This window comes from Symphalangus syndactylus, chromosome 22, assembly GCF_028878055.3.
Source record: "Symphalangus syndactylus isolate Jambi chromosome 22, NHGRI_mSymSyn1-v2.1_pri, whole genome shotgun sequence".
Lineage (NCBI taxonomy): Eukaryota > Metazoa > Chordata > Mammalia > Primates > Hylobatidae > Symphalangus > Symphalangus syndactylus.
The window spans coordinates 20,811,937-20,826,212 of NC_072444.2; the positions used below are offsets into that span (position 1 = coordinate 20,811,937).

Below are 14,276 nucleotides of genomic sequence, written 5' to 3' on the forward strand. Positions count from 1 at the left end.
TAGCTGCGGGACAAGGTGCTCCGCGAGAAGGACCTGGCCCAGCAGCAGATGCAAAGCAACCTGGACAAGGCTGACCTCAGTGCCAGGTGGGTACCTGGTGGGTGCCGCACGAGGCAGGCTTCCCTGCAGAAGGTAAAACTGGAGAGTTGGGGAGAAGGGAGCATCTGTTCACTAGGGGAAGGGCCTTCGTCTGTGAGCTCAGCCAGTCTTCCCATGCACTGAGGTTCCGAAGACACTTGGCCACTGTATATCATAAACAGCTTAGCCTCCGATGACAGAAGTTGTGGCCAGGAGCGGTGGCTCACACCTGTAATCCCAGCACTTTGGGAGGCCAAGGTGGGGGGATCCCCTGAGGTCAGGAGCTCAAGACCAGCCTGTCCGACAGGCGAAACCGTCTCTACTAAAAATACAAAAATTAGCCGGGCGTGGTGGCGCGTGACTGTAATCCCAGCTACGAGGGAGGCTGAGGCAGGAGAATCGCTTGAACCCAGGATGTGGAGGTTGCAGTGAGCCAAGATCACATCACTGTATTCCAGCCTGGATGACAGAGTGAAACTCCGTCTCAAAAAAAAAAAAAAAAAAAAAAAAAAGAACTTGTGCCCCTTACTCCTGCCACCTGGACAAGTCCTCAAGTGCTTTCCCATGAGATAAAGCTGATGGGAACCTCATTCCCATTTCACAGATGAGAAATGTGAGGTCTGCAGAGGAGCTGGGACTTGTCTAAGGTCACACAGCCAGGGAGGTGGATGTTATCGTCCCTGCCTCAGGTTTGGAGAAGGATGCTGGACACAGAGCTAGTGGATTTGAGAGGCAGGTGTGGTCCCCTGTTCACCTCTGTTGCTCCCCCAACTCCAGAGTGACAGAGCTGGGCCTGGCAGTGGAGCATCTTCAGAAGCAGAATCTGGAGAAGGATCAGGTCAACAAGGACCTCACTGAGAAGCTTGAGGCCCTGGTGAGCTGCAGCTGCCCCTGAGATGGGGCAGGGTGGGATGGGGTACCGGCCAGATCTATGGACGCAGGCTTAGGGCTGGGCTGCCTGGGCCACCCCCAGCATCCCACTCACACTCAGGTTCAGCCCTCACAGGTGTGTAGGCTTCGTGGGAAGCACACTCACCTCCTCCATCCCATTTCTTCCTCCCAGCAGCCCTGTAGCGTCATCCTCATGACACAGATGGGGAAACTGAGGCCCAAGAGGGGAAATGCTTGTCCAGTCTCAGAGCCAGTAAGCGGGAGAGTTGGGACTTGAACTCATGTCCGTGCTCTCCAGGTCCAGATGCTGCCTCTGGCAACCCAGCTGCCTACCCCCACACAGCCTGGTTTGGTTACCCCTCTGTGTGGGGCCTGGCCTGGGTTCTAGGTCCAGCTCTCCTCCAATCGACTTTGTGACCTGGGGCAGGACACAGCTCTTCTCTGGGCCTGGTCTGTTCAGTGAGGGCCTCGGGCCTGCTGTGGGGTCTACCAGGTGGCTGGCCTAATGGACATGGCTTCAGAGGCCACCTGATCAGTCGTGGGCCACGGAGGGAGGGAAAGGGGAGGTTTCAGGTAAGACAGAACCCCGACCACCCTTTGTCTCCCTAACCGTACTCCAGGAATCCCTGTGGCTACAGGAGCAGGCAGCCCTGGAGACAGAGGACGGAGAGGGGCTACAGCAGACCCTAAGGGACCTGGCACAGGTGTGAGCCCAGAGAGGTGGAAAGAGAGCGCCCTGCCAGGCAATCCCAGGCTCCCCCGCCACATCTTTCGGTGGCCTGGGACTGAACTGCAAATGGGTGGGGGCCTGGGACCCAGGCTGTAGCTGCTCAGCACCCCTGCTAGCTCACCTGGCCTCTGCCCTGGGGAGCCCCCAGTCTCAGAGGGGAGGCACGGCCCTTACGGAGCCCACCTGTGAGCAACGCCAAATGATGTCTTCCCAATAAACGGGAGGCCTCAGCGGCGAGCTGAGGACTTGAGATAGTGAAGGAGGTGAAATCAGGAAGGCTTCTTTTTTTTTTTGAGACAGAGTCTCCCTCTGTCACCCAGGCACCCAGGCTGGAGTGCAGTGGCGCGATCTCGGCTCACTGCAAGCTCCGCCTCCCAGGGTCAGGCCATTCTCCTGCCTCAGCCTCTCCGAGTAGCTGGGATTACAGGCGCCCGCCACCACGCCCGGCTAATTTTTTTTGTATTTTTAGTAGAGACGGGGTTTCACCGTGGTCTCGATCTCCTGACCTCGTGATCCACCCGCCTCGGCGTCCCAAAGTGCTGGGATTACAAGCGTGAGCCACCGCGCCCGGCCAGGAAGGCTTCTTGTAAGAGGGCGCATTTGGAATGAGGCGGCCCCCAGCCTGGCCTGGGCGTCTTTGCCCAGCTATCCCCGTGGTTCCTAACTCGGCAGCCTCCTTCTGCCTCCCTCCGCTACCCTCAGGCCGTCTTGTCAGACACTGAGAGCCGCATACAGCTGAGCAGCTCCCAGCGCACCACGGATGCCTCCGAGGGCAGCCTGCGGGGGCTCTCGGGCCAGCGGACCCCGTCCCCACCGCGGCGCTCCTCACCTGGCTGAGGCCGTTCACCCCGCCGAGGCCCTTCCCCGGCCTGCTGACTCCTCCACGCTCGCCCTGATCCACTCCGCCCTGCACAAGCGCCAGCTGCAGGTCCAGGTAGGAAGGGGCTTGAGCGTTCTGGACGCAGCCAGAGGCCCGGAGGAGGGTCTCGCGCCCTCCGGGCGGGGGTGGGTCCGGGGCCAGGGTCGAGGGAGGAGTCTGAGCGCCCTGGGGTGCAGCCAGAGCCCTGAGAAATAGTTTCTGAGGGTGTCAGGACCCCTGAAGAGGTGGCCGAGAGCTCTGCGGTGAAACCGAGCCCAGAAGTGGGGATGCTTGGGTAGCTGGGGCTGGGCGCTTGGGCAGCTGGTGGAGGGAGGAGGCTGCGGCAGTGTTAGGGTCCTGGTAGAGAGGGAGACAAGTCCGTGATCATACAGAGCCAGGACCCTGGGAAAACGTCTAGCAAGGGGAGTCAGAGCCTGGGATGAGAGCTTGGGAACTAGGGGCAGAGCCAGGGTAGGGAGGAGTCTGAGAGTGGAACCAGGATGCAAGGGGGAGGAGCCTGGGAGCCCTGGGGGTGGGGTCAGAAGACAAGTGTGCCTGGGGGTTTGTCTGGCATCCGTGGGGGCTTTAATAGTTGTCCGGGACCCCAGGGAGGTGAGGGCTCAGAGGGTGGTGAGGGCACATAGGAGGGGAGCGGAAGCCTGGCCATCAGGCCTAGGCCCCTATCCTGCCCCAGGCCAGGTCCAGGCCCTGGACCCCACCTAGCGTAGGCTAGTGTGTATCCCTGGAACCAGAAGAGATTAGGTGGCTCTGGAGGCCTGAAAGGACCCTCCTCAACTCTGTGATCCCCACGCCCCAGGACATGCGTGGGCGCTATGAGGCAAGCCGGGACCTGCTGGGCACCCTGCGGAAGCAGCTTAGCGACAGCGAGAGTGAGCGGCGGGCCCTAGAGGAACAGCGCAGCGCCTGCGGGACAAGACTGACAGCGCCATGCAGGCCCACGAGGACGCCCAGCGCGAGGTGCAGCGGCTGCGGAGCGCCAACGAGCTCCTGAGAAGGTGCCGGGGAGGTCTGAGCTGGGGGGTGCGGAAGAATAAGTCAGCGTCTGGGCATAACACCAGTCAAGCCTTATGCGTGTGGCTGTGTACTAATATGGTCACCACTAGCTGCATGTGCCTATTCACGTTTATTTATTTATTTTTAAAATGGAGTCTCGCCCTGTCGCCCAGGCTGGAGTGCAGTGGCGCGATCTCGGCTCACTGCAAGCTCCACCTCCTGGGTTCACGCCATTCTCCTGCCTCAGCCTCCCGCGTAGCTGGGACTACAGGTGCCCGCTACGTCGCCCAGCTAATTTTTTGTATTTTTAGTAGAGACGGGGTTTCACCGTGTTAGCCAGGATGGTCTCGATCTCCTGACCTCGTGATCTGCCCACCTCGGCCTCCCAAAGTGCTGGGATTACAGGCATGAGCCACCGTGCCCGGCCAAGGTCTTTTTAAGTAGTTGTGTTCACAGCAAACATCCCATTTCACATTCTGCTATTTTTACTTAACAGCACATTGTCGACTGGGCGCTGTGGCTCACACCTGTAATCCCAGCACTTTAGGAGGCCAAAGCGGGTGGATCACTTGAGGTCAGGAGTTTGAGACCAGCCTGGCCAACATGGCGATACCTCATCTCTACTAAAAATAAAAAAAATTGGCCAGGCACAGTGGCTCACTCCTGTAATCCCCGCACTTTGGGAGGCTGAGGCAGGAGGACCACCTGAGGTCGGGAGTTCGAGACCAGCCTGACCAACATGGAGAAACCCTGTCTCTACTAAAAATACAAAATTAGCCATCCGTGGTGGCACATGCCTGTAATCGCAGCTACTTGGGAGGCTGAGGCAGGAGAATCACTTGAACCCAGGAGGCGGAGATTGCGGTGAGCCGAGATCACACCATTGCACTCCAGCCTGGGCAACAAGAGCGAAACTCTGTGTCAAAAAAATAAATAAATAAAAATAAAAGTAAAAAATAAAAAAATTAGGGCCAGGTGCAGTGGCTAACACCTGTAATCCCAGTACTTTGGGAGGCCGAGGCGGGCAGATCACTTGAGGTCAGGAGTTTGAGACCAGCCAGGCCAACATGGTGAAATCCCACCTCTAACTAAAAATGCAAAAATTAGCTGGACGTGTTGATGGGCGCCTGTAATCCCAGCTACTCGGGAGGCTGAGGCAGGAGAATCCCTTGAACTCGAGGTGGAGGTTGCAGCAAGCCGAGATTGTGCAATGCACTCCAGCCTGGGCGACAGAGTGAGATGCCGTCTAAAAAAAAAAAAAAAATTACTGGGCGCAATGGCTCACGCCTGTAATCCCAGCACTTTGGGAGACCGAGGCAGGCAGATCACGAGGTCAGGAGATCGAGACCATCCTGGCTAACACAGTGAAACCCCATCTCTACTAAAAATACAACAAATTAGGCAGATGTGGTGGCAGGCGCCTGTATTCCCAGCTACTTGGGAGGCTGAGGCAGGAGAACGGCATGAACCTGGGAGGCGGAGCTTGCAGTAAGTGGAGATCACACCACTGCACTCCAGCCTGGGCGACAGAGCGAGACTCTGTCTCAAAAAAAAAAAAAAAAAAAATCACGTCATGAAGTTTTTTTGCACCTACTGCCAGTGGGGAACATGGCAGCTCACGGCAAGTCTTTGGGGTCCCAGTTGTTCCCGTCTCCTCCCTCCCCTGCCGTGGCCACCATGTGCCTTTGTAGCAGGAAGCTGTGGGATCTGCAGACTCAGCTGTATTGTAACAATTCCCAGAATTGAGGGGCATGGGGTGTTCTAGGGGGCATTTCCTGGTCACATGGCCTAGCAGAGCTGGTGGCACAATTGCTGTGTGTCCCAGGAGCCTAGCTTGGCCTCTTCTACATGGTAGGGTGCTTGGAGATCACGCTAGCACCTTCATCCACTCCAAGTGGGCGGGCTGGAGAGAAGGAAAGCCAGGTTCTTCGGCTGGAGGGTGTGAGTGAAATGAGTCAGCCATGGACAGGGTGGTCAGGGAAGGCTTCCTGGAGGCAGGTGCCTTGGAAGACGGGAGGATGTAGCTCATGGCTAGAGGAGCAGCCAGCCACCTTCCCTGCAGAGAGCAGCCCCAGCATCCCCTCTGCTCCCCCTCCCCTTGTCCTGAAGGGAGAAGAGCAACCTGGCCCACAGCCTGCAGGTGGCCCAGCAGCAGGCCGAGGAGCTGTGGCAGGAGCGGGAGAAGCTGCAGGCTGCCCAGGAGGAGCTGCGGCGCCAGCGGGACCGGCTGGAGGAAGAGCAGGAGGACGCAGTGCAGGATGGCGCGTGGGTGTGCTGGGAGCTTCAGCGCAGGTGAGCAGCATCTCGCCACCCTGCCAGGGCCTTTCAAATGTGCCTCGGGTCCCCTGACAGTGCCCCTGGGGGCTAAGGAGCACCCACTGGGTCCTGGGCCTCCTACCATCTGGACCCCTCTGATGTCGGGTTTTCTAACCAGACTCATTTCAGGAAACTGGGACTCAGGGAAGTGTAGTCACTTACCTGGGGTCAGAGAACTAGTTAAAAGGTAGAACTTGGATGATAACAACAAGAATAATTAAAATAACAGTAGTAATATTAGTAATAGTATTTTTACAATTTAGTTATGATAATAATAATATCCTTACTAATTTCACTAAGTGCCAGATATCATTTTAAGGAATTCAGTTCTCTCATTTAACTCTATGATAACTCTGTGACATAGAAGCTGTTATCTCCATTTTGTGGATGGTAAACTGAGGCACAGAGAAGCCACGTCACTTGCCCCAGGTCACACAGCTAGTTAGCAGAAGAGCCAGGATTTGAACCCAGACATTCTGCCTTCAGAGTTAACCTCTTCACCACTGCGCTGCTTACCTCTCTGGGACGTGATCCATGATGATGTTTAGTAGACTGTGGTGGATCATATTATCTTGTTTCTGAAGCTCCTTGGGGAGATGTGTCAGGCACTATTTTAAGCACATGTGAAGTTCGTATCCTTAAAACAGGCCAGGCGCGGTGGCTCACGCCTGTAATCCCAGCACTTTGGGAGGCCAAGGCAGGCAAATCGCCTGAGGTCAGGAGTTCAAGACCAGCCTGACCAACATGGGGAAACCCCGTCTCTACTAAAACTACAAAAATTAGTCAGGCATGGTGGTGAGCACCTGTAATCCCAGCTACTCGGGAGGCTGAGGCAGGAGAATTGCTTGAACCTGGGAGGCAGAGGTTGCAGTCAGCCAGGATCGCACCACTGTACTCCAGCCTGTGTGACAGAGCAAGACTCCGTCTCAAAAAAAACAATGTCACGAGGCAAGTGTTACCTCATTTTGCAGATGTGAAAACGGAGGCCCAGGGTCATGGAGCTAAGCGGTAGTGGGCTTGGTTGCCCTGTGGCTCAGGCTCTTTCTCTCCAAACTCCTGCCTCAGGCCTGGTCCCCAGCCCAGCATCTCGCTGGCTACAGGAGGTTCAGGGCAGGAAAGTGACATGGGCCACCCACCCGCCCTTTGTCCCGCAGCCATAGACAACTAGAGCAGCTGGAAGGGAAGCGCTCAGTCCTGGCCAAGGAGCTGGTGGAGGTGAGGGAGGCACTGAGCCATGCCACGCTGCAACGGGACATGCTGCAGGCCGAGAAGGCCGAGGTGGCTGAGGCACTGACCAAGGTGGGTCCCTGTTTGCTGCACAACCACAAACCTACCTCTGACCCCCAGCCGCAAGCCTTCTCACTCTGGCAGGGACTGGTCCTAGTGTCAGGCAGACTTCTGAGCCTGGTCACAGACTGACCCCTTCCTTCTGGATACAGGCTGATCTTTGTCGCAGGCCACAGACCTCTGGACCTCTGGTCCCAGCCATAAGTGGACTGACCTCTCTTTATGGCCATATCCCTGCCCTTCTGGATGCTCCTGGGGGCAGTGCCTATAGCTCAGGGTCATCCAGTGCCTGAAACTCAGCTCCTGGGGTCTGAGAGTTGGGGCCACAACACAGAGAGTCCTTGGCGGGGACCTGCCCTGTCCGCTGCAGCCTGGGCTCTGAGCAGTGCTGTCCCTAGACCCTACTCAGGGGATCCTCTGAACTCTGGCCCTGTCCTGCAGCTTGAGCTATGTTTGCACGGCTCTGTGGTGGGTGGCTTTTAAATGGCTCATAAGCAGCAGGCTTTCTGCAGTGATTTTTTTTTTCCATCTCACGCTGTGTCCCCTCCTTGTCTCCCCTCTCCTGTCTCCGAGGGTCCATCTCTCTGGGTCTCTTCTTGTGCCTCCTCACCTCCTCCTGACCTTTCTGCCTTTCTTCATCTCTCAGGGCCTGACCCTGCAGGCTGAGGCTGGCTGCATGGAGCTTGAGCTCTCCATGACCAAGCTGAGGGCAGAGGAGGCCTCCCTGCAGGACTCCCTGTCCAAGCTGAGCGCCTTCAACGAGAGCCTTGCTCAGGACAAGTTGGATCTGAACCGCCTTGTTGCCCAGGTACGCTGTGCACCTGCAGGCCCACCTGCCTTGCCCACCCATCCTCCCCACTCAGTGAGGCACCCCGGGCCCAGCCCTGCACCTGTCTTGGCCCCTGCCTCCCTTTCTGTCTCTGGTTCTCTGTCTGTCTCCGTCTGTCTGTCTATCCTCTCTAGGCGTCAAAGCACAGAAGTTCCATGGGCCCTCCTCATCTCCCCCTCCCCAGTGTCCCACATACCCAAGGGCACTGTCCCTCATTCCCTGGGAGCCTCCCCTGGGCTATTGTGACTGGTGGGTGGGTGGAGGAGGCGTCCTGGTCCTGGGAGGGACACCCTGCTCACGAGGCCCCACTCCTACCCAGCCCCCAGCTGGAGGAAGAAAAGGCCGCCCTGCAGGGCCGGCAGCGGCAGGCGGAGCAGGAGGCCACAGTGGCGCGGGAAGAGCAGGAGCGGCTGGAGGAGCTGCGATTGGAGCAGGAGGTGGCGCGGCAGGGCCTGGAGGGCTCCCTACGAGTGGCAGAGCAGGCCCAGGAGGCACTGGAGCAGCAGCTCCCCACGCTGCGCCATGAGCGCAGCCGGCTGCAGGAGCAGCTAGTGCAGGTGGGCCAAGCTGTGTGTGGGGGTGGTGTGGAGAGCTTGTGGGCAGGCCCGGCTCCCAGCCCCCTGCATCCAGTCCTGGGTTAAGTCACAGGCACTGGATCTTGCTTCTGGGTTAAATCCAGCCCCACTTCTGCTAGCTGGGGACCTTGGACAAGCTGCCCAACCTCCCCATACCTCAGTTGCCCCATCTATAACATAGGGCTAGCTGGGGGCAGTGGCTCACGCCTATAATTCCAGCACTTTGGGAAGCCAAGGTGGGTGGATCACCTGAGGTCAGGAGATCAAGACCATCCTGGCTAACTCAATGAAACCCTATCTCTACAAAAAATTAGCTGGGTGTGGTGGCACGTGCCTGTAGTCCCAGCTACTCAGGAGGCTGAGGCAGGAGAATCACTTGAACCCGGGAGGCAGAGGTTGCAGTGAGCCGAGATCGTGCCACTGCGCTCCAGCCTGGGCAACAGAGCGAGACTCCGTCTCAAAAAATAATAATAATAATGATAAAGATTAATAACAGGTCAAGACTTTTTAGAATTGGAATCTTAGACTTTTGGGAACATCACGTCTGGAAGAGACCTTAGGGTTTCAGGGATCCAGGGACCTTCATGCAGTGTCTATGCTGGAACGCCTGGGTTTCTGGGAGGGGCCTCTAGAGGATGGGGCAGGGGGTACAGGAAGCAGGGTGCAGGTCTCTGCCTTGAGGCCTGCTGAGCAGCTGCACTTGGGTCTATTTTACATATTCAGCTTCTCTGCAAGTTTAGGGTAATACAAGAGTTCTGTTACTCCCAAAGCTGAGTGAGGGCCCTCTTTTTTGTTGTTTTTTTTATTTATTTTTTTTGTTTTTGAGACGGAGTCTTGCTCTGTTGCCCAGGCTGGAGTGCAGTGGCACGATCTTGGCTCACTGCAACCTCCACCTCCGGGGTTTAAGCTGTTTGCCTGCCTCAGCGTCCCAAGTAGCAGGGACTACAGGCGTGCATCACCGTGCTCAGCTAATTTTGTATTTTTAGTAGAGACAGGGTTTCACCACCTTGGCCAGGCTGGTTTTGAACTCTTGACCTCAAGTGATCCACCTGCCAAAGTGCTGGGATTATAGGTGTGCGCCACCGTGTCTGGCCGGGCCCTTGTTTTTGTAGCCACGTGCATTGCAGATCTAGAGAAGGTCATGACTTGCCTGCCCAAGTACATATAGCAAGCACATCAGGGCAGACCCTGGGCTCGAACCCAGGCCTTCTGCCAGGACTGGGTTAGGCTCAGAGTTGGGGTGCTGCACGATGAGCAAGTTGGGGGATGCTGGGAGTTCTGCTCAGTCTGGGTGGGGGCCAGCTCTCCCGGCAGCTGAGCCGGTGGGAGCAGCAGCTGGAGCAGGCCCGGTGGGAGGCCCAGTGGCAGGTGGAGGCGCTGGAGCAAGTGGCCTGCGAGGTGTCCTGTTCCAGAACTACGCGCCCATGTGTGGGATTCACCCGGCTGACATTCTCCCGGTCCCAGAAGGTGCAGCAGCCAGCGGGTTTTGAGAGTCCCAGTAGCTGTGCGCTTCGCAGGAGTGTGGACGCCGCCCCTCCAGGGCTGTGACCCCGCCTCAGGGCCTTTTCCCTGGCGCCGGCCATCAGGGCTCTTGGCTTTGACAGGCGATCCACCCTTCGGCTCCTCCCAGGAGCCATAGGGCCCTCCCTGCCTGCCCTTCACCCAAGTTGAGGGGCCTGAGCCGCACGCTCTTTCCTCTCAGGCCCTTCACTCAGGGTGTCAACAGAGGTGGGTCAGATGAGAAACCCGGATTTCTACACACACCTGGCTACAATGAGATGGCACCACTCCCCTTCCCCTGCAGAAGCAGACTCGGAAAAAGGTCGTTAAAACAGAAGGTTTCTATAAAATACAACAGTCTGATAACATAATACCCAAAAGTCCAAGTTTCCATTGAAAATCATTCGTCATACCAAGAACCAGGAAAATCTCATACTGAATGAAAACAGGCAGCAAGTACACACTGGCAATAAGATGAGAGAAGCGCTGGGATTGTCTGACAAAGATCTTAAAGCAAGCAAGCCTGATGAAAATGATTTAGCGAGTAATTATGAGCACACTTGAAATAAATGGACAAGTAGAAAGTATTAGCAAATAAATACAAGACTTAAAGGAGAACCAAATGAAGTATTAGAAGTGGAAAAATACAACAACCAAAATAAAAAGTCCGGCACATAGGCTCAACAGCAGAATGGATGGTGCAGAGCAAAGAAATCCATCCACTGCAGATGAAAAAGTAGAAATTACACAATCTTAACAGGGAAAAAATAGACTCGGGGAGAAAGTGAATAGAACCTCAGGGACCTATGAAACTACCTCAAAAGGTCTCACTTTCATGTTGTCATCTATGTCTGGAAGGGGAAGAGGAAGACGACAAGGCTGAAAACATAAAGAAGCAAATGGCTAAAAGCTTCCCAGAGTTGGCAAGAGACATAAACCTATAGGCTTAAGAAGCCGTGAGGACCCCAAATAGGATAAAACCCAAAGAGGTCTATGGCAAGACACGTGAAAAAATAAAATGTTGGAAACTAAAGACAAAGAAAATATATTGAAAGCAACAGAGAAAGGTGACACCTTACCTAGAAAGGAAAAACAATTCCGATGATGATGGATTTCTCATCAGAAACCACGGAGGCAGAAAGAAGTTGTGCAGTGCTTTTCAAGCTGTGGAAGAAAATTGTCAGCCCAGACTCCTCTCTCCAGCAGAAACATCTTTCAGGGATTAAGGGGAAGGTCAAAACAGTTTCAGATTAAGAAAAGCTAAGGACACCTCTGATCAGCAGTTCTACCCTAAAAGAAAGGCTAAGGGGAGTTCTCTAGACAGAAAGGAAGTGATTAAAGAAGGAACCTTGGGACATCAGAAAGAAAGAAAACAGTAAGCAAAATAGGCCTTCCTTCTCCTCTTGAGTTTTCTAAACTATGCTTGACAGTTTCAGAAAAAAATCATAGCACCACCATTCGATGCGGTTCTAACTTTCCATAAAGAAAATGTTTGAAATGGTTATAAACTGGGAGGGTAAAGAGACCTACAAGGGAGGTAACTCGTCTCTCATTCACTCAAATTGGTAAAACAATGACACCAGTATACTGTGTGGTAAGATATACATGCACGGATATACGAATGTCTGGAAAAACCAAGAGGGCTATACAAACAGATATACTCAAAAGCACTATGGATAAGGCAAAACACCATTCTCAAAGATGTTCAAGTCACAACAGGAAGGTAAGAAAAAGAAAGCATATCCAGAAAACGAAACCAGGGAGAACAAACAGAAAAGGAAAAATAAAATGGCAGACTTAAGCCCTACCATGCCAATCATCACACTAAATATCAATGGCCTGAGTACACCAGTTGCAAGACACAGACTGGCAGAGTAGGTTAATGGACATGAACCAACTACATACTGGCTACAAAGAGACTAACTTCAAATATGATGATACAGGCAAGTTGAAATCAAAAGGATGGGAAAAGATAAATCATGCAAACCTTAGCCAAAGGAAAGCAAGACTGGCTATATTAATGCCAGATATAGTGTATTTCAGAACAAAGAAACTAATCAGAGACAGAGAGGGAGATTATATAATGTGGAAAGGACCAATCCACCAACTCCTCCCCAGACAAATTCATAAATGTCTATGCAACAACTGAAAGTACTTAACAGAGAACTAGACAAATCCACAAATATAGCTGTATGCGTCAATGTCCCCCTTTTTCAACAATTTATACAACAACCAGACAGAAAATCAACAAGAATATAGAAGAACCCAACAACACAATCAACCAGCGGGACTTAAATTGGCAATTTTAGAACACCCAACCACACCAGAATATACATTGTTATGGGATGCATTGTGCCCAGCCCCCCCGAATTCATATGTTGAAATCAGATTATTAGCCACTAGTGATTTACTAATTAAAACAATGAGAAATTGCTACATACCTATCAGAATGGCCAAAATAAAAGTGTGACCACATCAAGTGCTGTCAAGGATTCAGAGAAAGCTGGATCACTCATACATTGCTGGTGGGGATGTAAAAGGTTACAGCCCACTCTGGAGAATATCTGTGTAGTTTTTACTTTTAAAACTCTATGTACACACAGGAAGGGGAACATCACACACTGGGGCCTGTTGGGTGGGGGGAAGCGGGAGGGATAGCATTAGGAGATATACCTAATGTTAAATGAAGAGTTAATGGGTGCAGCACACCAACATGGCACATGTATACATATGTAACCTGCACGTTGTGCACATGTACCCTAAAACTTAAAGTATAATTTAAAAAAAATTAAAAAATAAAGCAATAGACTAGTTTTAATTAAAAAAAAAAAAACTCTACCTGCAACTACCATACCACCTCGGAATTGCATTCCTGCATTTATCACAGAGAAATAGAATCTTATGTTCACACAAAACCCATGTACTTCAAGTTTATAGCAGCCTTGTTTTTAATAGCCAAAACTGGGGAAACAATGTATACACGACTTTCATGAGGTGAATGGTTAAACAAACTGTGGTATATATCCACAGCATCAAATAGTTCTCAGTAATTTTTAAAAAAACAACTATTGATACTCACAATAATCTGGATGAATCTCCACAGAATTATGGTGAGTGGACAAAGGGTAATCCCAAAGGTTACATGTAGGATTCCATTTAAGTAACATTCTTGAAATGAATACATTATAGGAATGGGGAATAGATTAGTAGTTGCCAGGGGTTAAGGAGGGAAGGAGGAGCAGCACTGAACAGAAGGGGTCAAGACTATAAAAAGGCAACATGATGAATCCCGGTGTTGATGGAAATGTTTTGTACCTTGCTTGTATCAATGTCAATCTCCTGGTACTATGGCACTTGCAATATTTGCAAATTTTGTTTATTTATTCGTTCTTTTTTTGAGACGGAGTCTTCCTCTGTCACCCAGGCTGGAGTGCAGTGGCGCGATCTCGGCTCACTGCAAGCTCCGTCTCCCGGGTTCGCACCATTCTCCTGCCTCAGCCTCCCGAGTAGCTGGGACTAGAGGTGCCCGCCACCACGCCCAGCTAATTTTTTATATTTTTAGTAGAGACGGGGTTTCACTGTGTTAGCCAGGATGGTCTCGATCTCCTGACCTCATGATCCACCCACTTCGGCTTCCCAAAGTGCTGGAATTACAGGCGTGAGCCACCACGCCCGGCCACTATTTGCAAATATTACCATTTTGGAACTATTACCAAGAAGTTACCATAGGAGGAAACAGAGTAAGGGGTACAAGGGACCTCTCTTTTTCTGAGTTCTTAAGATTGTATATGAATTATTAAAACGTAAAAATTAACTTTAAAAAAGCTAAGTCTATTTCTCCTTGATTGATCATGCCTTTGCTTAGAAAACATTAAGGTAACAATTTTCCAACACCCTTTATTTTCTTGAAGATAGTTTTAATAAAAGCTGTGCTTAGGGGTTTTCCTAGAAGTTTAAAACTTCTACTAATCCTTACTGTTCTTCTTTGAGAACCCTCCAGGGTTTTATTTATTTATTTTACACCTTTCAAAAGCATAGAGACAAAAACCGGCAACTGGCATATAATACTATATTAGTCTGAGTTCTCCAGAGGACAGGACACACACACACACACATGCGCGCACGCGCGCGCCCACGTTCTACGCTGAGTAACCTCTAGACCTAGGAGAGTCGAATATAGTTCAAGACCAAGTCCGA

The 14,276-nt window shown here is 52.5% G+C and overlaps 2 protein-coding genes across 3 annotated transcripts in view; both read left to right on the forward strand.

Moving 5' to 3' along the window:
• Positions 1-14,276, forward strand: part of LOC129472521 (neuroblastoma breakpoint family member 1-like) — a 705,345-nt gene that overhangs the window by 391,331 nt on the left and 299,738 nt on the right. The window lies entirely within an intron of this gene.
• LOC129472115 (rootletin-like) lies at positions 683-13,903 on the forward strand. 2 transcript variants are annotated; one of them, XM_063631772.1, is made up of 9 exons: positions 683-1,673; positions 2,169-2,633; positions 3,376-3,536; positions 5,682-5,864; positions 7,043-7,187; positions 7,837-7,983; positions 8,331-8,561; positions 9,882-10,077; positions 10,282-13,903. In XM_063631772.1, the coding sequence occupies exons 2-9, from the start codon at positions 2,460-2,462 to the stop codon at positions 10,407-10,409; spliced, it is 1,365 nt and encodes a 454-aa protein (XP_063487842.1). In that variant the 5' UTR covers positions 683-1,673; positions 2,169-2,459; the 3' UTR covers positions 10,410-13,903. The 2 variants fall into 2 exon arrangements, with proteins under 2 accessions (XP_063487842.1, XP_063487843.1); XM_063631773.1 differs by lacking the exon at positions 9,882-10,077 and having other exon boundaries at positions 7,822-7,983.

Bases quoted from the DNA above. Each gene is read 5' to 3' on its own strand.
- LOC129472115 (XM_063631772.1), top strand. From the start codon at position 2,460: ATGCCTCCGAGGGCAGCCTGCGGGGGCTCTCGGGCCAGCGGACCCCGT. The intron at 7,984-8,330 runs GTACGCTGTGCA...CCCAGCCCCCAG, and splicing joins TGAACCGCCTTGTTGCCCAG to CTGGAGGAAGAAAAGGCCGC. The intron at 10,078-10,281 runs GTAGCTGTGCGC...CTTTCCTCTCAG, and splicing joins AGCGGGTTTTGAGAGTCCCA to GCCCTTCACTCAGGGTGTCA.